The sequence below is a fragment of the Gopherus flavomarginatus genome, chromosome 2, assembly GCF_025201925.1.
Source record: "Gopherus flavomarginatus isolate rGopFla2 chromosome 2, rGopFla2.mat.asm, whole genome shotgun sequence".
NCBI classification, from domain to species: Eukaryota; Metazoa; Chordata; order Testudines; family Testudinidae; genus Gopherus; species Gopherus flavomarginatus.
Window position 1 is genome coordinate 120,420,678 of NC_066618.1, and position 22,657 is coordinate 120,443,334.

The window sequence follows — 22,657 nt, forward strand, 5'->3', positions numbered from 1 at the left end:
GTTGCTCACACCAATCCATTTTTAAGGCAGCCAGGGAGCAACGAGTGTGTGCACTGGACCTGCGGGATCGGTTGCTGCTACGCACGGCTCATGCAGCACCTCATGGTCTCAGACACCATCCAGTGGTCCAGAGACATCTACATCAAACGCATCACCGGCCACCGACAGTATCAAGAGACATGAGCCGAAGAGACATCATGCATCAACTACTAGAAAGGGACCAAAAGACTTTGTCCATTGTCAGCTCCCCATGGCCTCCCCCCTCGCTCCAACTCACCTCTGCTTCTGCCTCCTCCACAAGCCCCCACATCCATATGAACTGGAACCGTAAACTCACTGACTGTTAAATCTCACCAAATGAGGGTCAATCAGTCCTCATCATCTTATCCACTTATTATACCCCACACCTGAACATAGCCATTATATGAACAACATACCCTCATATCTCAATGTCTGTACTTTGACCCGTCAACCTTTTACCCCCAACTGGGAATATTGCAGATTATGTATTCCTTACGCCAGTGTTTCCCAAGCTTGGGACACCGCTTGTGTAGGGAAAGCCCCTGGCGGGCCGGACCGGTTTGTTTACCTGCTACATCCGCAGGTCCGGCCGATTGCAGCTCCCACTGGCTGCGGTTTGCTGCTCCAGGCCAATGGGAGCTGCTGAAAGCGGCAGCCAGTACGTCCCTCGGCCCGCACCGCTTCCAGCAGCTCCCATTGGCCTGGAGCTGTGAACTGCAGCCAGTGGGAGCCGCAATCGGCCGGACCTGAGAATGCGGCAGGTAAACTGGCCTGGCCCGCCGGGGCTTTCCCTACACAAGCTGCATCCCCAGTTTGGGAAACACTGCCTTACGCCATCCGATCTTAAACTGAGCTTCGCACCCGTTGATAATCTGTACATAATTCCTTGATAACTAGAAACTTCTATGCTTAAACTCTACGTCCACTTTTTTTAAACATCATCTTAATAAAAATTTTAAGTGTTCTTATCAACTGACTCAATTAACCCCTGTGCTAACTGCAGCTGGTTTTTCAGTTATTTGGTGTGATGTTGAAACTTCACATGGGAGACAGGCCTTTCCCGATTGTCAGCAGCCTCCTTAATTAGCTGTCTAACTGCCTGAGATTCCAACAGTTCTTGTGTTTTAACTTCTGCTTTCACTGGCTGCAGCTTTAGCTCTAAGGTCTCTTAGCTGTTCAAGTTGAGCCACTTGTAATGTTAGAGCGGTCACAGTGGCCTTAGCTGCTTGCAGCTCAGTGGCTTGCTGTTCAGCCTGCTGGATTTGCTGCTGGCACTTCTCAAGTCCCTGGTCTGCATGCTCTTTCAGCAGCACCACTTGGGAATTGAGCTCACAGCGGACCATGGCCAGGCCATAAATCAGAGCTCATTTTTGCTCCTCTCTATTGGGCTTAGGCTTGCTAGTGTGGTAGCGAGCTCATAACATGGAAAATTTGCCCAGGGAGTCACTCCCTGCTAGTGATTCCTGCTGCCAAGGATTTTCTCCTTTCCCAAAAGAATCAATAGCATGATCCAAAGAATTTTTATTAGACCAGGGAGTCCATCCTTGCAGACTGAAAATTTGGTCTATCGTGTTGTAGGGAGTTGCTTACCCAACTCCGGAACTGAAGAGGGTAACTTAAGTGAAGATAAAAGGACTCCAGTAAGAAACCGTGCCTTTATACATGGCACCTCAGCCCGGGCTAGGCTGCCTAATATGCTGCCTTCTGCCAAAGAAAAATTGGCCACCCTTTTGGGGCCCAGACCCACTCCATATCTACCCCTTTACAGAGAAAGGGACTAACAGCACTCGATAGGGCAACCAGTAACCGCTACCTGTTACCGAAGTGGGGGTCAGTGTCCCCGTGACCCCTGGTCCACAATAACAGGATTTAAACAGAGTTAGGCTAAAATTCCACCCTTTGCCAAAGGAGGGGGAAAGGAGCCAACTGGTTCACTTGCCCTTCGGCTAATACAATAATATCCAAGTAAGACCCGCTCCCCAAGTCTCAAGGACCAAAACTCCTGCTTTTCACAAAATAGAAATGAAATAGCCAAACAGGACCCTAAGGAGATGGCTAATCCAGTCCCCAGAGAGTTTTGCTGTGGTCACCAGAAATGTTATCTCAAAGGGAAGCCAAGATAACTCTGAATGTGTCAAGTTGTGTAGGTATCGGAATAGAAACAAGCCCCTTTTTCTCAAAAGAGCAGATTCGCCTTCTGCCATATCTGTCACCAGTGGACTGGTGCAAATCTCCTCCCCTCTCCCCTTGTGTGGTGCACAATAAATATAACTGACAAGAGATAAGGTTCAAAACAAACAGGTAAATGTTTTAGGGGACAGAATTACACAGATAGAGAAATGGGTAAATGTAAATGACTAATAGCTATATAACAATCCCAGTGACACAGCAGCTCTTACCTGTGAACGTGAAGCTCAGGCCCAAGAATGAAACTAAACCCACCCTGGCATTCAAGAAATATGACCCCTGACTTAGAAACCCTAATTGTTTTCTCACTCAGTTGCCATCACTTCAGTAGTGACAGTGAATCCAGGACCTCTACTCCGTAGGTAATTGAAACCCTTGGAGGAGGAACAGTGGAGAGAGTCCCTTGATGGATGTCAGGACAGAAGAAGCGGACCAGGAACCCTCTGGATGGTGATGTTCTCCAGGTGCAGGACAGGTAAGATGGTAATGTGTCTTCTTCTTTTCACTCTGCACACACAGTCACTATGATAGACTGCCTCATCTGCCTGTGATCACAGTTCTTTTATAAAGAGTTTATGGTGGGAAAACATGGTACAATCTGTAGAAAGTCAGTTTGAGATGATGGAACCTTAGGGATCGCCCAGTGGTGGGAAAAACCCGTTCAGTCCAGTTTTATCCAGACCAGGCTGACCGTGTACAGAAGGTCACAAGATAGAACTACAAGATGACAGTTTTCAGACTCCATCTTGCATTGTCACAGTGTTCTTAAAATCACTGATCATTGGGTCTGATATTCACACATCATTTAATAAACGGTGTGTAATGAACCAGAGAACAATACAACAGTCCATACCCAACACAGCGGGGGCTCTCCCCAGCATGCAGGACTGTCATGGCCACGGTGCCAGGCCGGTGGCACCCCCAAGCAGGGTTTCCATGAGCAGCTCAGGAGTCCGCTTGGGGAAAGGGCTGCCTAGGGTGACCATGTTTTCCAAAAGAGAAAGCGGGACACCCACAGTCACTCGCCTGAGCCTACCCCAGCAGTCCTCCTCCCCCTCCCCCCCCCCGGCAGGGCTGGCCCCAGCTGCTGACTTGAGGTTCGTTACCCCCCTAACCCCCCTTTGTTGGTTGCTAGAACTCTGCTTGCCCCCCTCCCCTGGCACAGGGCTGGCATCTCTGCTTGCACTCCACACCACTCCCCAGTTTTGATTTGTTTTGTTTTGTTTTTTGACAAAACTGGGCATTTGTCCAGTTGCTCTTGCCATTTTTCTTGGGAAAAAGAAAGCATTGGCGACAACTGCAAAAATAAAAGTGACCAGCAGGTGTGACCACAGCCAGCCACAGGACTATTGCTAGCCCCCTGAGGCAGGAACCAGCTGAGCAGGTTGAGCCAGACAGTTCCCTCAGTAGGGTGATGGTTTACTTCCCTCCCCAGCCACCTGCTGCTAGGATAAGGATCTCTACTCACTGCCCAGGCTGGAGACAGTGTATTTACACTTGGGAAGCAGCATAACCAATGAAAATTGAGGCTTGGTGGAATGGGCTAGTGCCTGGGTTTTTGATTTTATTGGCAATTAAGCACAGTAACAGCATTTTTAAAGATTTTTCCTCTTTCAGCTGCAGATAATCTTAGGGGAAGCTAGTAAAAGCCAGTCTCAGAGAAACTCCTTCAGGCAGCAGTAACTGAAAGTGGCCTTCCTCCTCATTAATAGACCTGATGGAGTGGCTGTGTGTCTACTGTGGTACTAACCGGACCTGAGAGTTTAGGGGAGGAAAATTTTGTAAGCATCTGCACATAGCACTACAGCAGGGTGTGCTATTCCTTTGAGGAAGAGGGGAAGGGAAAAGTGGAAAATGTAAGTGGAGGACAGACTCCTTGCTGAGTGTAGAAAACTATTGGTGTATGTTTGGTGTAGCAAGAAGAAAGAAATATGAAGAAAAGGTCTGGACCACTAGTTCTTTGCAGAAGTTGAAGCTAGGGTTGCCAGTTTTGGTTGGCTATATTTCTGGAGGTTTCACCACATGACACAATCTTTAATTAAAGAGTAATCTTTAATTCCTGCTAACTCCAGGACAGTTCTGTAGGGTTGGCAACCCTAGTTGAAACCATTTGGTTCTACCCTATCTGGCATAGTTGGTTGATACTTGGAAGGAGAATGCACTGCGACTTGGTGAAGGGGAGTTAAAACCCTAGCTTGACACAGATGCTTTGAGTATCATCTTTTAGATGCTTACAGAGTTATGAGGGCCGAGTTCATAGACTCAGGGGCACCACACCTTCAGCAGTTCCCTAGGACCAGAACATGTGCTGCTGTCCAGCCATCCAATCCAACTGATTTGCAACAATGGTACTTGGAACTGCTTGAATGGAAAGGAGGGTGAAAAGTGAAATCCTTTATTGAGAGGCCCAGATTTAAGGGGATTATAAATCTGTGCTCAATTTCTTTCCCTGATTGAGGCTCAGGGAAAAGATGGTCTCTCTCTAGTTTCTGTCATGCCAGAAAAGGGCAGAAAAACTTCAGTTGAAGAAGAAAGCAAAGATCTTATGGACTGATGAGAAAGGAAATTAAGCAGCATTTTAAGGGTATTGGACTCATTTTTTGTTCTGTTACCTGGCAGCTGGAGTCATAAGAAAGAGACCACAACAGACAAATTGATTACTATTGTTAGCAAAAGAGATAACTGTGGAAGAAATAAATGTTACTTTATTTATATAAACACTCTGAATTTGTTAAAAAAGCAAACAGGATGTTAGGAATCATTAAAAAGAGGATTGAGAATAAGATGGAGAATATCTTATTGCCCTTATATAAATCGATGGTACATCCACATCTTGAATACTGCGTACAGATGTGGTCTCCTCATCTCAAAGAAGATATACTGGCATTAGAAAAGGTTCAGAGAAGGGCAACTAAAATGATTAGGGGTTTGGAACAGGTCCCATATGAGGAGAGATTAAAGAGGCTAGGACTTTTCAGCTTGGAAAAGAGGAGACTACGGGGAGATATGATAAAGGTATATTAAATCATGAGTGATGTGGAGAAAGTAGATAAGGAAAAGTTATTTACTTATTCCCATAATACAAGAACTAGGGGCCACCAAATTAAATTAATGGGCAGCGGGTTTAAAACAAATAAAAGGAAGTTCTTCTTCACACAGCGCACAGTCAACTTGTGAAACTTCTTGCCTGAGAAGGTTGTGAAGGCCAGGACTATAACAGCGTTTAAAAAAGAACTGAATAAATTCATGGAAGTTAAGTCCATTAATGGCCATTAGCCAGGATGAGTAAGGAAGGGTGTCCCTAGCCTCTGTTTGTCAGAGGATGGCGATGGATGGCAGGAGAGAGATCACTTGATCGTTACCTGTTACGTTCACTCCTTCTGGGGCACTTGGCATTGGCCAGTGTCGGAAGACAGGATACTGGGCCGGATGGACCTTTGGTCTGACCCAGTATGGCCATTCTTATGTTATCCTGTTTTCTATATCCCCTTTTCAGCATAGTTCTGTTTGATGCCAAACAAAAACCCTATTTAAAAGCCACTTGAGCAGATATTTTTTCTGTAAAAATTAATGTAATACCTCACTCTCAGTGATAAGTAATTTTCCCAGTTATTTTAAAGTGACATCGTATTTTAGATGCAAGCTGGATCCCTGAACAAGTTACAACTACATAATTTAAATATACCAGTAAAAAAGTTATTCCATCAAAGGAAAATTCAATGATTTGTAGTATCTTATAATAAATATTTATCAAATAAAAATATTTTAAAGAAGTATGAGTCACTGTTTAAGATTTTTTACATTTACAAATAATGCTGTTGTCTCAGTAGTCTTGTTTACTCTAGGAAATGTCTACTCCTGACAACTGGTGTTGGAATCAGATGCAACCATGGATGAAAACAGTCTAATTGCAAGTGTGGATAGAATGAACATCATTTGAAGATCTGTCTGATGCAAGTTAATATGCAGGAAATGTTACTCACCATTTGGATCTATAAAAAGGAGAGTTTCAAAAGTTGTTGCAAAGTCAGTCCTACTTTTCTAGTTAATGTTACAAAATAAAAATAGGACTTTCCTGGGGGTGAGTTCACATTCAAATAGTAAATTACATTTCTAGTCCTTCATTGCTTCCTGTTTATTAATTATTCGCCCCTCTTCTAGTGTTGGGAGTATTAAACGCTATAGTTAAGGTCATTTTCACGCTACAGTAACTTTCTATTTTCAAAAGCTCATAATTGTCTTTTAGACCCACATCTGTTTTTAAGCCAAGGTATAATTATTTTTCGTTTGAGGATAATTCTTCCACTTTTAGTTACAGAATGGTGATGGGAGAACACTTTTCAACTAAAAAAATTACATTTGCCCATCAGTACTGAGGAGTGGAAGGGAGGAGGAGCATACACACACAACTAAACAAAATATTTTCCAAATTTGGTGTTTAACTTGTCCTATCTACAGCCATTTCCTAGCTATGTTTTTAGAGAAGATGTTTTAAAATAAAGCTAAATGTTCTAATAATCGTTTTGAGCTTCCTACAAGCGAAGTAATTCCTCATGAAGCTCTGTCTTTGACATTACACAGAATGCAGGGAGAAATGCACACCAGAACACAACTGCAGTAGGTGCTGCTGCTGGGACAATTTGCATGAGAGAGATTATAAACGTCTGATTGAAATACTTGGGCAAGTTGTTCCCAAAATCAAGAACTAGCCTGTGGCCAAGATTTTCAGATCTGTGTACCTAAAGTTAATATGCATAATCCATATTTAAGTGCCTAAATATAAATGGCCTGATTTTTAGAAATGGACATACACCTCTATGCCAATATAACATGAATTCGGATATTATGCGATAAAGCAGTGTTCTGGAGGGGTGGGGCTGCGTGCTCCGGCAGGTCAGCGTGTCTGACTGCGACACGCTGCTCCGAGTGGCATGTTAAGGGTGCTGGGCTGGAGCATTGAATAAGGGGCAGAGGGTCTCAGGGGGTGGTCAGGGGACAGGGAGTGTGTGTGCAGGGGTTGGATGGTTCGGAGGTTCTAGGGGTGGGTCAGTCAGGGAACGGGGGCATTGGATAGGGCGTGGCAGTCCTGGGGGTGATTAGGGATGGGGGAGGTGTCTCTGGAGGAGGTGGTCAGGGGACAAGGAGCAGGGGGGCTTAGATGGGGGTGGGGGGTCTCTGGGAGGGGATAGTCAGGGGACAAGGAGCAGGGGGGGTTGGATGGGTCGAGGCTGGGTTCTGAGGGGGTCAGTCAGGGGTGGAAAGGGAAGTAGATGGGGGGGGGCTAGGCATGTTTGCTGGACTATTAATAATGGAAATGCTTGAGGCCAAAGCAAGTTCAATATAACGCAGTTTCACCTATAACACGGTAAGATTTTTTGGCTCCTGAGGACCATGTTATATCAGGGTAGAGGTGTATCTGCAAATCCCACTGAAGTAAATGGGAAGTGCCAGGTGCTCGGGAAATGCTTATTCCCAAATGTAGCAATTGCTTCCATGAGAAGGCCAGTTGATTTCAGTGGGAAACAACATCTCAGTAGTAAGCACTATGCTTGGTATTAAATGTTTTTGCAAGATCAGGTCCTTGAAGTCATAGTTGGGAACTGGAAAAGATAAGGTTCTCACAGAAGTAATAAATTCACCAACACTACCTCTCCCTTTTGCTTGTTTAATCATGTAATATTCATTGGGTCAACATTTCAAAGGGCTAACCTTTTTTCAGATGTTTGCATCCTCAAAATTTGCACTTGCACTCCAACTTAGCTGCAGTCACAAGCTGAGACCGCGGGTCAACGGCAGGCACAAATCTGTATATTGTTTGTGGGTGAAAAATAATTGATATAAGTACCCACCTTCACACCAATTATTCATGTTGTAGGTACAAATTTTAAGTGATTCCAGGCCTCAGCTCTTTCAGAATTTACTTCAGTATTTGCAGTGTAGTCAGGCTATTATTACCCTGAGAACCTTTTACATTTGTATCCTTAGTGGTGCACTAACATTTGTGCAGTTGACAATTTCCCAGTGATGTGTGTTGGTTATTTTACTGTATATTACATTGAAGTGTTCCTTTAATGGTAGTCTTATGGAAGTAAGAAAAACATCAAGAAAATTGACAATATTTACTCCTGGTGGAATTCTGTGCCAAAAAATTAAAAATCAAGTGCAAAATATTTTAAAATTCTGCATATTTTATTTGTCAAAACAACAATATAATCACACCAGTTTCAATTATTTTTGGTAATTTATTTCAAAAATACCTGTCAACAGGTATGTCTGTAACAATACAGACAAAGATTCAGGAAATGTTTTTTGACAAATAGAGTCCTTACTAGGCATATTAATACAGAACTCTGAGTAATAATTCATTTAAACTACAATACAGAACCGTATTTCCCACATCCCGCAGAAGCAGTGCAAAGGCTTGGGGGAGTCAGGAGTAACCGAGGAGCTGAGAGAGAGGGAAGTAAATTGCTGGGAAGGAGCCTGGGTGTGAACTTGGAGGGTTATTGGGTATGGGTGGGAAAAGTATGGAACAGTTTTTTGGGGGGGTGGGGATTCTTAGGGAGCTTCCCCCATGCAGGCCATGGCTGACCCCTAGCCTCTCCCATTCAGTCAGGCACACCTGCCCATCCCCATGTGTCTGTACCCTCGCCCAGCCACGCCCGTCCCCATGTCTTTGTGCCCCCATCCAGCCACTCCTGTCCCCACCCTCCCCTGTGACCCTGTGCCTCCACTCCCATTCAGCCCCTCCCTGCCCCTGTCTTTCCTCCCCCACTAGTGCTTATGAACCCAACTGAACCCCCAGCAGTCCCTCGCTGTCTGTCTCCCCATATCACCTGCCTCCTGACCTGGCCCGACAAGCTCTGCAAAGAAGGCAGCTCTCTCCCCTCACTGGCCGTGAGCTGCAGCAACATTTCAGCCGAAGATTTTTTCTGCACAAAAAATTAGAAATCTGCGGGGCTCATTAATTATGCACGTGCACAGTAGTACAGATTTGCCCCAGGAGTAAATATTACCATCTTACATACTATATTAAGTTAATTGGTGGAGCTTGCGCTGCCTTGCAATACCTGTATGTAACATGATTCACTCTGAATACTGCATCCAATTAATTCCAGGACATCACTGGTCAGAACACTTCAAGTTTTGTGGAAAACTATAGCACCTGTGCAACTATTAAAGGATTAGACAACTGGTTGATGGCACCAATTGCTGTCTTCCAGCACAACAGTACACCATCTCTGCTCAAGCTCCCTATAAAGTTTAACATATTGACACCTTAAATTATTCTTCTCCCAGACAAAGAATGGTGGGGGAGGAGGGAAGGAGAGAATAGGCCACAGAGGTATTAGAGGAAGAAAGAATAGGGCACACAATCCCGGAAGGGGGGAGGGAAGATTGCGGGACCCTGGCTGTGGTGGAGGGAGAAATGGAGGAGTACACAGAGCCCCAGCCACGGCGGAAATGGGGACCCAGAAAGGGGATGGGGGAAATTGGAAGGAATTCCTGAAATACAGGGAATTGGAGAACAGTACACAGATCATTGGGGGGGGCAGGGGAAAATATACAATGAGTTCCTGATGTGTGCAATAAATTTGACCTACAGACACTACCAAGGGTGATTCTCTACTAGATTATAATAAAACAAAACAATGATGTAAATTGCTCTACTTAAAACTTCCCAGTTATTAGAAAGTGAATCTATACAGGTCCAAAGAATACAGTGTTTAAGCTGTAACATTTTTATTTAAGTGGCATTTGGCAGTGCTTAATACACACAAAGTTAAAATCAAATGGATGAAAAATTAGTACTGTACCTTAAGTATCAAATTCTTTCAATTATTCACCCTAGAACCAAATTATATACTAGAAATTTCAGTCATTTCATTAAACAAACATTTGTGAATTTCATAATTGTTTTCTGAAACAATTTTACATCAGAGTAAATACATACATAAAGTAGGAGGTTAAGTAATTGTGAGAAAATGTATTTGCTGATGGTGCCTATGGCTGTAACGTGTGAGTGGTCAGTACACAGCACTCTGGCCATCAGAAAGTTTCATTCTTCAAGCAGCCATGCTAGTGATTTCTACAGCTGGTTGTTTCCAGGATCTTCATTTCAACTGTTTGCACCGAAAGTTTTTAAAAACTCACACCCAATAAGTAACAGCATCATATTAAGTGTCCTTTAAAGTGGCATTGCCAAATTTGCCTTTGAACATTTCAAATATGTTGATCCCATACCAAAAATGACACATGAACTCAAGCTTGTCAGTTACTTAAGAAGTTTTTGCACACTTAGCGTAGGAACTGTAATTTCTTTAAAAATTGGCACATAGTTAGGATTTGGTTGGCTTGAACCCTGGTCCAGAGTTTCAATGATGGTCTGTTTCATGTCCCTGCTGGCATCTCCTCTTACTGTCAGCAAAGCTGAAATGTGGTCATCCCTGCCAGACAAAGGTACAAACCAGCAATGTCAGTACAAACCTTTGTACAAGTAATTAAGCATTTGACAAAATGTGTTAGATCACAAATTTTCTGGCCACCATGTTTTGCCTCAGTGCCACAGTACCTTTGCAGCTTAGCCAGGCTTCCAGACATTCAAAAATTGTGCTCACAGATCAACTTCTCAGTCTCTTTGTAAAGCATTCTCTCCTCCCACTTTCAAACTATGAGACGAATGCTGTGTAATATACATTTGTTCTATATTCCCAAAATATTTCCTTTGATATGCCAGAGTACATATCCACCCATACCACTTTAGCGTACATGTGTTAAAATATTAGCATTTTATTCTATGGGTCTCACAAGAAGGTGATTAAACCATACAGTAGAAAAAACAATGAAAGGATATACATAGACCACACAGGACTACTCTGGCCTAGAACTAACCTTAAAAGAATCAGTACTGTTAAAACTCGAAGCTAAGACACAGTATGAATGGTATTACCTGATATCTGGGTATTTACTAACTAAAGTTGAGACTTCCAGATAAAGCAATGAAGGATCAGTCAGCTTGATAACTTCTGCAATGGCTACAATGATGTCACAAAGCCCTTCGGTGTCCTCTCCAGATCCCTATAAATCAAATAACAAAAAACATAAGCAACAAAATTCTTTAACCTTTACTCTCAGTATTTTGTTACAGACACTACCTGCATTGTTTATTTTCAAAACTTCAGCTGAAATTTTAGACAAATTGTTAGTAAAACTGGAAGGAAAAAAAGGCCAATTAAATTACCACAGATGATATTTTCCTCATTTTCGGTCTCCAATTTACCCAATATATCTGGACCAAGCTACTTTAGTTTTTCTTGATCAATATTATTTGCCTAATCTAATCTGTAACATGTCCAGCACGTGATTATCTGAGTGTCTAAACAGTTATTTAGTTTCAGCTGGATACTCTTTCACAGACCAATGTTTTCTTTTCGTTTCCCCTTATATTCAGGAATTAACAACTTTTTGGTCTGCTTTAGGTCAGATCACCACCACATATTAGTGATTCATGGCTCTGAAGAGAATAGCCTACAGTTTCAAGTACAGTAGAACCTCAGACTTATGAACACCAGAGTTACAAATTGACCAGTCAACCACACCTCTCATTTGGAACTGGAATTATGCAATCAGGCAGTAGCAGAGACCTGCCCCCCCCCCCCCACAAAAAAAGTGCAAATATAATACAGTACTGTGTTAAACGCAAACTACTAAAAAATAAAATAAAAGGAAAGCAGCATTTTTCTTTTACATAGTAAAGTTTCAAAGCTATATTAAGTCAATGTTCAGTTGTAAACACTTGAAAAACCAACCATAACGTTTTGTTCAGAGTTGTGAACATTTCAGTTATGAACAACCTCTAATCCTGAGGTGTTCATAACTCTGAGGTTCTAATGTAAGGCAGTTCTGTTGGATATAATATCCCCTTCCTCTAGGCTCATCTCTCACAAGAACCCCATTTTTTTTAAGGAGCTACTTTTTACTCTGTTTGCTATTTAGGCATCTTGGATTCTCATCTTCCAAAGCTCAGTTGTCAGCAGGATACTTCTCAAAATAATTGTTCAGAGTCACTCCCATGTGTATTACAGAAGTTAGAGCCTATTAGAGGTCTTCTAGTTCACCTCTATGTTGATGCAGGATTGATTCCTATACTACACTTCCTAATATTTGGTCCAGTATTGTTTTAAAATGTCTTAAGTCTTTTACCAGTTCCATTCAAAGATTATTCCATAGCTGAATACATCCTGCAGCACTGACATGCAAAGTGTCTGGAATTGTCTATCAAGCTTCTGTTTGCAGTGTTGTTGAAGCTGTGTCGGTCCCAGGATATTAGAGAGACAAGGTGGGTCAGAGAATATCTTTTATTGGACCAACTTCTGTTGGTGAGACAAGCTTTTGAGCTTACAGAGCCCTTCTTCAGGTCTGGGAAAGATATTCAGGGTTTCTCTTTACTTACAGTGCTACAGCAGCGCTGCTGCACCGGTTCAGATGCGCCGGCACAGCACTTTAGTGAAGATGCTACTATGCCAATGGGAGAGCTTCTCCTGTCAGTGTAGTTAATCCATCTCCCTGAGAAACTCTCCCATCAACATAGCGCTGTCTTCCTCAGGTGGTTAGGTTGGTGTAACTACATCACGCAGGATGTGGATTTTTCACACTGCCGAGGGATGTTGTTATATTGATATAGGTCTGTCGTGTAGACCTGGGCTCAGAGTGTCACAGCTAAATACAATGTGGAACAGATAAAGCATTAACATGTTGCAAGAGACCATTTAAGGTGTTAATTGCCTATCACAGGACAAAGTAGGGTTAGTGGGCTACACGTTGTTGTAATGAGCCATAAATCTATTAAATTAAACTACGTGAGTGAAACAAGATAATCAAGAGGCTCTCAAATGTACTCGCACAGAAAAGTGATTAATAACAGAAACACCCTATCACTCACTGGTGAACACTTTTCACAAAACAATCACTCCATATCTGACCTCTCAGTCTTGTCCTCAAAGGAAACCTGCACAAAAACCTTCAAAGATGAGTTTGGGACCTGAAATTCACAAATTCTGAATACCAAAAATTAGGGACTTAATGGAGACACTGGATTTATGGCTCATTACAAGTAACCCACTAATCCTTTTTGTCCTATGACTGTACAGGTATTAACTGCCTACTTTACCTTGAATAGTCTCTTGCATTATATGTTAACTCATCTGTCCCACCTGGTATTTAGCTGTGACACTCTGAGTAACTTTCCCAGACCTGAGGAAGAGCTCTGTGTAAGCTTGGAAGCTTGTATTTTTCACCAATAGAAATGGGTCCCAACACCACATAATACTGCAGCCATCTTGTATATTAAACTTCTGCACAACTGAATTCAGGAGTCCAACATTACAGCCTAAATTCATACTCAGAATTCCAGAAAGGATGCAATACCACCCCAGAAAAGGGAACACAGAAAAAAGTCTCTTCAGACCAATTAACAAGTTTGAATACCTTGCATACAATGTTTTACCCCAGAATTAAATGTCTACACATCTTTAGGAACAGTCAAATTTACATATCTGATCTTTTAAAAACAGTCAGGTTAATGGCACTATTGGAGGGTGTAAACACTTACAGCTGATAATTTTTTAAACAGAAACCTGAACTGGTCTGCTTCTTTGATCATTCTTTCTGCACCTTCTTTTCTCTCTTCTGCATTCTTGAAAGATATACGTTTTAACATAATAGCCTTGATGTACTCCACAACCACTCTACGATGGGCCTCAACAGTCATTTTCTGAGGAAGAGAAATATTGGAGTTGTACCCATTAATTAAAAAAATTACCTATCACTTCTGGAAAGAGTTATAATCAGGCTTTAAAAATGCTCTTCTGCACTCATAACTGGCCCAAAGGTAGCTTTCCCTGACAAGTGCCTGCAGCAGCAGTGAAAGGTTCTTGTAAGTTACAAAAAAGCTGCTTTTGCTGGTAGGGAACCTTATGAACAGCTGCAGAATCTTTGGGTCAAAATCTGGTTTCAGACACCCATATGTAAATCCAAAGTAATGCTACTGAGTTGCACAGAGTTACTCTAAATTTACACCGGAGTAGCAGAGATAAGAATCAGGTCCCCTATGCTGAAGGAAGGGACAGATACTGGTAAGGCTGAGGAAGCAGAGATAAGATTGTTTTTGGTGATGGATCTGGACTGTATACGAGCTCAGAAACTCCCAAGAAATGGTGCAGATAAATCATGTCTGTGAAAGACTTAAGTGGAGCTTGATACAGACCCTACTTGTTCCCTCCTAAACATTTATCAAAGGTTCCCACACATGGATAAACTCAGTGTCCTCCAGGCTCTTGGTGACAAGGAGGTAGACTACACTGCATCTTCAGTGATGAAAAGGCAGATGGTGGTGCTAAGGGAGCAGATGAAAGTAAGGGTCTGCTGGTTGCCAAAAGATCTGTTGGCCCAAATCCCTTAAAATAAGATGGTGGTACAGACTGTGGGTTGAAAAGCCAATGCCAAGTTCTGAAGCAGACAGAGCTCTTCTCTGTGCAAAACATTTTTGCTTCGAGGTCACATAAGTATCCTTATAAGGCAAGCTGATCCATGGGTAAGGACTAATTCCAGGAATGATTTGTCTTTTTCTTCTGAAATTTTTTTTTAATTTAAGAAGTGCTACTATGATTAAGTATTAGACCTCCAAACCCGTAAGTATGGAAGGTGAAGATGCCAAAATTGACTTCAATAGGGCTAAAAGTCCTTTATCAGAAGGACTCTGACCAGTCTCTTCTGGTCTCTTGAGCCTGAAAAGTAAGGGAGGCATAGGCTACATTTAATTTTGGGAGAGGGTCCTTATTCCAATCATTCCAAATGATTAGAGAATGGATCAGATTTTATGTTCAGCGAACTTTTCTAAACCCTGATCTCCATGTCAGCATCAGCCATTTTATGTTGATAATTTAGAAAGCAGGGAGGAAAACTTTGTAAACATTATTTTAACTACACAAAACTGAATTAAAATTAAACTGATTAAAGGGAAATGCTCAAGCACAATATATTAAAAAGTAAAAGATAAAAGTAGGTTTGATCTACTGTGCAGTGGCAGTTCAAAGATCCATTGGCAGACAGAAAATAAAGGAGATGAGTTGGGACATTATGCCTCTAACAATTCTACTTTTAGCATGAGGTTTATGGCCTCAGGTAGGCTGATTGCTTTTTATTGATTCTGGAATTTACAGAACATGCAGTTCCAAGAATATATTGCAGAAGTACAGCGTTAGTGTCAAGACTAAAATCTATATATAGATATAAACAGTTGTGAGGAAATAGTGCTATACTAAACTCTTGTGAACTTTATGGGCTCAATCCTTTAGCCCTAATCTTCCTTAGGAAGAGTTAATAGGAATCTGAGTGAACAAAGGAGACATGAGAAAATTAGGATTTTTTGTGATAGGTTTGTTTTTACTAATAAGCAATATTATTTTTTCTGGATTACATAAATTAATAAAATGTTCAACGAATTAATCCGACTCGATACTCAGAGCATATTACCTGAGAAATATGTTAGGCAAAATACCTTTTTATAGGGTTTTTTAATTCTTGCAAAATCATTGAAATAATCTTCTACAGTGACACAGATTGTGTCCACAGCATTAGATCCAGTCAGCCACTTCTTTGTCATCAGCTCATTGAGATGTGGCTGAAAAAACAACAAAAACTAATCAGAAAAATTTCTGAAGGGTGCCTATCCCCTCATTTCCAACAGATCTTAAAATGAAGTTCAGAACAACAACAGGTAAAGCTGATTCCACAAATGTAGACCATTTGTAAGTCTTTCATATGAAATAAGTAACTACATATGCAAATAGATCAGACTGGTAGAAAAAAAGGATAGTATTGCAATATTAGCATAAAAAAACTAAAGTAAGCAGCCAACTATTGACTCTAGTGTTTGCTTTGTCTTAATTCATTGACAGTTTAAGGGTGTTTACTATGGATAAGGTAACAATTATATCCTGTCCTAAGTAAACTCAGAGGTGAAAAGAACAAAATGTTTATTAGCCCAAGATAAAAGGTACTTATGTAACAGTTGTAATTGTTCTTATACTGAAATATTATCTATCCTCTCCCGAATGAGCTATGATTGGCTACTACAAATTCCTCCTCTCATTGGCTATTGCCAGAACTCCACAAGTCCACACCAAAACTGGTGGCCTAAATGTCTGATTCTCTCCCCACTACCTCTACTCACTTACTTTATTTGCCTCTTAAGTCTTAGAGAGGGAAATGAGGAATTAAGAATAATTCTTTATAAAATATTGTGTTTTACATCTTATATGAACAATGTGAGTGTTTGCACAGGAAGTTAAGTTGTCGAGGCAAGGGGCAGGTCTGGGGAATTCTAAGGACAATCGCTACAGTGGGAAGATTGTGTTCCTAATTCCTGTATACCTCATGATAAATAAAATAACTGGAGCTGAGCAGCTCCTAAAGTTCATAAGAAAAAAGTTTTCTATGAATCTTCCATGGATATGGCTTGCGGTCAAACACATACAGAATATGGAATTCAAAAGTGCTATTGCTAGTTTGTTGCAAAGCAACACAGCTACTAAGCCCTAGAGGAGTTGACTCCTTTTTATTCTCCCCCACTTTTTTCTTTAACCCCCCCCCCCCCAACATTCTAAGGGAAATGCCATATAAGAAATTAATGTTAAAGTTTCATGTTTCAGAACCAAAAAGTTGGGAAATGCCACTGTTACGGTTTTGCCTACTCTTCCCCCTTCAACATGTGCTCAATACACTCTCGAATGTGATCTTAAGTTATTTCCCCAATAATGCAATACATTAGCCTTTGTTTTCCCTACAACTTTGGATACTCAAATGCTACATCAGCACAATATACGTAGTATATGCTAGACACACACTGCCTGCTCAAATTATTTGTGTGAAGTGTACACGTTTATTTTTACACAACATACTACATATTGTATTACCCTGCATTTGCAAGTTTGTTGACATATTGCTATTATGCAATACAAAACCCACCTAACTAGCAGCCAAGATAGCTTCTTAATTAACGTCCTTATTCCTGAATTTCATAATAAAAAAGGCTCTTTTTGGAGGAAAAAAAGTTCCAACCTCTAAATCCATGAAGACTTCATCTAGCAAGCTAGAGCATCCTTCTTTGGCAATGGTGTCTAAAATTACATCCATGTTTGCATGGCTGCTTGACATTCCCTCTTCCATTTCATTTTTCAAATATTTCCTTTTCAAACTGATTATAGATTCTCTGCAATAAACAAAAACATTTTTCAGCATCCAGTCTGATATGTATGTACTAGTACACATTGTTACTGTTATTAAATTGTGTTTGTGAGGCGTGTTTATGCATGAATGACACAGTGGGTGGTGTTTATTTGGGAGGATGAATGGCCTTTGTAGCCTGCCCTGTAGGTCTTTATTCCAGCACCCGTCTACATCCCTTTAATGACTACCTTAGGGTGCCACTATGCATGTGTGACTACTTTTCTACAGCTATAGAGGTCTGGAGGGCCAAAGGAATGGATGTGAGGGTTAGAGTCCCTCGATCTCTGAAGTAATGGGCAAGTGAGATACCAGGCAAGAAAAAAACATGGTATTGGCACCAATGTTTAGATATTCAATCTCTTTTGCATTATTTTAGCCTACAGTCAGGTCTCAAGAAGCTGGGATGTCAGAATTCATTCCAGTCTTAGATGTACGCTGTTAAATGCAAGATTGGTGGTTAAAATGTGAACTCTTCATGATTTAATCAAGGAGAAGGGCTCTTCTATATATATTACTGAAATCTCATTATAGCTGGACTCATTTGGGAACAGTTGGTACTAGGCTGGTATTTAGTACAGCAGGAACAAAAGGGGGATTGATAGGGAGGGAACATAATTCTTTTTGCATCCACTCTGAAAAGTTGAAGGTCTCCTACCCCCAAACTGAACTGAATAAAGGGTATTCATCTTTAATTGTTGATGCAAGTCCCAGGCTAGAGTTACGTTGTAACTTCCCTCTTGTACTTAAAAATCCCTGTGTGATCTAATAAAATTCTTCACTATAGCAATCTTGGAAGAAGCGAGGCTGAATGCTCAGTGACCGAAAAAATCCATGAAGAATTCTTAGAATCATCTCAGGTTTTCATGGCACTGACCACCATAGGTGCATTACAGATGGTTACGGGCTCCATTCACATAGTTGATCACACTTTTGATATAATATTTGGGCCAAAATTGGAGGTTAGAAAGTTGGAAATTAGGCCCTCCTCATGACCATTATCTTCTACATTTTGAGACTGGGGCACACCTGTCCTGTCAGAACAAGGGATATGATTTGATTGTCTTCAAAATGTAATGAATCCACAGTACCACCATAAGAACATGAGAGATTATATTGGTCCTCTTTCAGATCAACCTATTAAGCATTTGGTAAGATTTTATAATAAAAAAAGGAATCCTCAATCATTACAGTGTTCTCTACACACTCATTTTTCAAGCTTTGCCTACACAGGTCACAGTGGTTTACAGATGAGTTATGACATATCAAGCGTAAGGCAAAACGGCTAGAATGCCCATGGCAGAAGCCATGGGCTAAAGCAAATTGATAAAGATTTCTTTAAATTCTCATGCCATTGCTCTGAGAGAGGCAAAAAACGGTATTTTTCTTTCCAAAGCTCTGCAAAGTCTTAATTGGTGGTTTTATTTTAAGTGGTGGACAGCTTGATTAGCCTGAGTTGCTTTTGCTCAGTGGCCAATTTCAGTGTCACCTTAAATGGATTGGGACCTGCCTTTTTCCCTCTGCAGTCAGTTGAGACCCTTGAGCTGAAGCCCCCTTGGTATAAAAAAAGAAGGAACAGCTGGAAGGGCATTCTCCAAAAGGGGCCCTCAGTTTAGGTTTCTTATATGCATTATAAATTGAGATTAATAAATATTTATTTTTTTACAATACTGTGTAAATGTGCAAACTTACTTAAAGGTCTGACAGTTGTTGATTATGGCAATCATATATTGAACATAGCACTGAGGATGCTGACGATTTTTTAGATGCTCCTCTTTATATAATTGGGCTTCTTCTTTGTACCTGTAGAAAACCCGGAGAGCTATTAAACAGATGAAAAGCTACACAATTCTAAGCCAAATGCCCACTGATAGCCTGAAGAACATTCACAGGTGTTTTGTGGAAAGCTGATTGGTCACAGGTCTCTAGGATTTCCATTGCAAGACTTTAAAAATCAGCTGAGTACAAGAAGGATGTGCTGGCCTAGCTGCTCTATTTGGAACCATCGCTTTACTGCAGAAGATATAGAGTCAGGAGCTGATCTCAAGAACTTGACCACTAGTGAGACTGGAGCTGCCAGTCACCAACAGAACAAAATTTCCAGGGGGGGTGGAGAAGGAAAAAAGGCAGCAAGGTACCACGTCCAGTGGAAAAAGGATCAAGTGGCATATCTGGAAGAGGACAGGGACCAGGCAATAGGGAAGCGTGTACAAGAAAGCAAAGGTAGGAGTACGGGACAGAGAGAGAGGGAGGACTAAGACTCCAGAGTACCCCCCTCTTTTTTTTTTTTTTTTTTTTACCTTGTCAGGAATGAATTCATTTGTTGAAGACAGAGAAGCAGTACCTTCATTTTCAAATCTTCACTTATCTGAGCAGCCACCTGAAGATTCTGCTCAAACATCTAAAATGAGAAATAGCTTAGTTATAAAGATAGACCAATAGCTGGAATAGCGACACAAACATGGCAGGATTCCCTACAAAATGCTATTTGGAGAGTTAAACTGGTGTGAGATCCCCCACATTTTTTTTTAATTAAATCCATACACTCTCTCCTACTAATCAACAGAATAGCAACTGCCATGAATTTAATAGGTAACTTCTTGCCAGGCATCCACATATGTCCGATTTTTAAAAAACGGTACCGAGAGGCAGTCTGTAATAACCTCAGTCCCAGTTCTGGACCTTAGCGTCCAAAATATGGGGGTTAGCATGAAAACCTCCAAGCTTAGTTACCTGCTTGGACCTGGTACCTGCTGCCACCACCCAAAAAATTAGAGTGTTTTGGGGCACTCTGGTCCCTCTGAAAAACCTTCCCTGGGGACCCCAAGACCCAAATCCCTTGAGTCTCACAACAAAGGGAAATAATCCTTTTTCCCTTCCCCCCTCCAGGTGCTCCTGGAGAGATACACAGACACAAGCTCTGTGAAACTACACAGAGAGACTCCCCCTCTCTGTTCCCAATCCTGGAAACAAAAAGTACTTTCCTATTCCCCCAGAGGGAATGCAACATCAGGCTAGCAATCCAACACACAGATCTCCCCTGGATTTCTTCCTCCCACCAATTCCCTGGTGAGTACAGACTCAATTTCCCTGAAGTAAAAAAAAACTCCAACAGGTCTTAAAAGAAAGCTTTATATAAAAAAGAAAGAAAAAATACAAATGGTCTCTCTGTATTAAGATGACACAATACAGGGCAATTTGCTTAAAAGAATATTGAATAAACAGCCTTATTCAAAAAGAATACAAATTAAAGCACTCCAGCACTTATATTCATGCAAATACCAAAGAAAAGAAACCATATAACTTACTAGCTGATCTCTTTGTCCTTACACTTAGAAACAGAAGACTAGAAAGTAGAACTACTTCTCCAAAGCTCAGAGCAAGCAGGCAGCCAGAAACAAAGACCTTAGACACTCAATTCCCTCCACCCAAAGTTGAAAAAATCCGGTTTTCTGATTGGTCCTCTGGTCAGGTGCTTCAGGTGAAAGAGACATTAACCCTTAGCTATCTGTTTATGACACGCCCCCCAAATTGCAGACAGTGGGGAAGCTCACTGGCGGCGATTTCCTTCTAGAACTTGAAAATAAACAGATTAATACAACACATACACCTTTACATATACTCCTAAGTATATAACTAACAGACTTCTACATTTTAAGAACACTTTTTAACTACTGAATTCTGGGAAACTCTCACGGGAGAGTGCATCAGCAACTTTATTAGAAGCTCCTGTGATGTGTTGAATTTCAAAATTAAAATCTTGGAGAGCTAAACTCCAACGAAGAAGTTTCTTGTTGTTCCCCTTGGCAGTATGAAGCCACTTTAGTGCAGCATGGTCAGTTTGTAGTTGGAACCGCCGTCCCCAAACATATGGGCGTAGCTTTTCCAGGGCGTACACAATGGCATAGCATTCCTTTTCACTGACTGACCAGTGACTTTCCCTCTCAGACAGTTTTTTGCTGAGAAACACGACAGGATGGAAGTTGTGATCTGTTGCTTCCTGCATGAGCACTGCTCCTATACCACGCTCAGATGCATCTGTGGTTACTAGGAATGGCTTGTTAAAATCCGGGGCCCTGAGCACAGGGTCAGACATGAGCGTTGCCTTAAGTTGGGTAAAGGCCTTTTGACACTCATCAGTCCACTTAACTGCATTTGGCTGGGTCTTTTTGGTCAGGTCGGTCAGTGGGGCAGCGATTTGGCTGTAGTGTGGTACAAATCGCCTGTAGTATCCGGCCAAGCCTAAGAAGGATTGGACCTGTTTCTTTGACCTTGGGACAGGCCACTTTTGGATAGCATCCACCTTGGCCTGTAGGGGGTTTATGGTTCCTCGACCCACCTGGTGCCCCAGGTAAGTCACTCTGTTTTGGCCTATTTGACACTTTTTGGCCTTAACAGTTAGTCCTGCCTGCCTGATGCGCTCAAAGACCTTTTCCAGGTGTAGTAGGTGTTCGGGCCAGGAGTCTGAAAAAATGGCCACATCATCGAGGAAGGCAACTGCATATTCTCCCAGTCCAGCTAGTAGACCATCTACCAGCCTCTGGAAGGTGGCGGGTGCATTTCGAAGGCCGAAAGGAAGGACATTGAATTCATACACCCCCGCATGGGTGACGAATGCTGACCTCTCCTTGGCAGGTTCATCTAGCGGTACTTGCCAGTACCCCTTGGTTAAGTCTATTGTAGAGATGAACTGGGCACGTCCCAACTTCTCCAATAGCTTATCGGTACGTGGCATTGGATAGTTGTCCGGACGAGTTACAGCATTTAGCTTACGGTAGTCCACGCAAAAGCGTATTTCCCCATCTGGTTTGGGTACCAGAACCACTGGAGATGCCCATGCACTGGTAGATGGGCGGATTATACCCATTTGTAGCATGTTCTGGATCTCCCGTTTTATAGCAGCTTGGGCATGAGGAGACACTCGGTAGGGTGGGGTTCTGATTGGGTGAGCATTACCTGTATCAATGGAGTGGTATGCCCGTTCAGTCCGTCCTGGGGTGGCTGAGAACAATGGGGCGAAGCTAGCGCACAGCTCCTTGATTTGCTGCCGCTGCAGACGTTCCAGGGTGGTTGAGAGGTTGACCTCTTCCACGCCACCGTCTTTACTGGGATGTGGTACAGCCCTGTAGGCAAACAGCAACTGCTGCAACACTAGGTCCCAATT

The 22,657-nt window shown here is 41.9% G+C and overlaps 2 protein-coding genes across 4 annotated transcripts in view; one reads left to right on the top strand and one right to left on the bottom strand.

The window, feature by feature from the left end:
* Nucleotides 1-22,657, top strand: part of LOC127043896 (dynein axonemal heavy chain 5-like) — a 644,537-nt gene that overhangs the window by 262,082 nt on the left and 359,798 nt on the right. The window lies entirely within an intron of this gene.
* The window catches only part of EXOC3 (exocyst complex component 3), a 43,485-nt gene continuing 30,762 nt past the window's right edge, over nt 9,935-22,657 (bottom strand). For all 3 annotated transcript variants that reach the window (XM_050938184.1, XM_050938183.1, XM_050938185.1), the window contains exons 7-13: nt 19,794-19,894; nt 19,186-19,296; nt 17,329-17,479; nt 15,767-15,889; nt 13,820-13,981; nt 11,159-11,286; nt 9,935-10,655 (exon numbers count right to left, since the gene is read on the bottom strand). In XM_050938184.1, the coding sequence (XP_050794141.1) occupies nt 10,484-10,655; nt 11,159-11,286; nt 13,820-13,981; nt 15,767-15,889; nt 17,329-17,479; nt 19,186-19,296; nt 19,794-19,894 (948 nt within the window). In that variant the 3' untranslated portion in view covers nt 9,935-10,483. The remainder of the gene's footprint in view (nt 10,656-11,158; nt 11,287-13,819; nt 13,982-15,766; nt 15,890-17,328; nt 17,480-19,185; nt 19,297-19,793; nt 19,895-22,657) is intronic.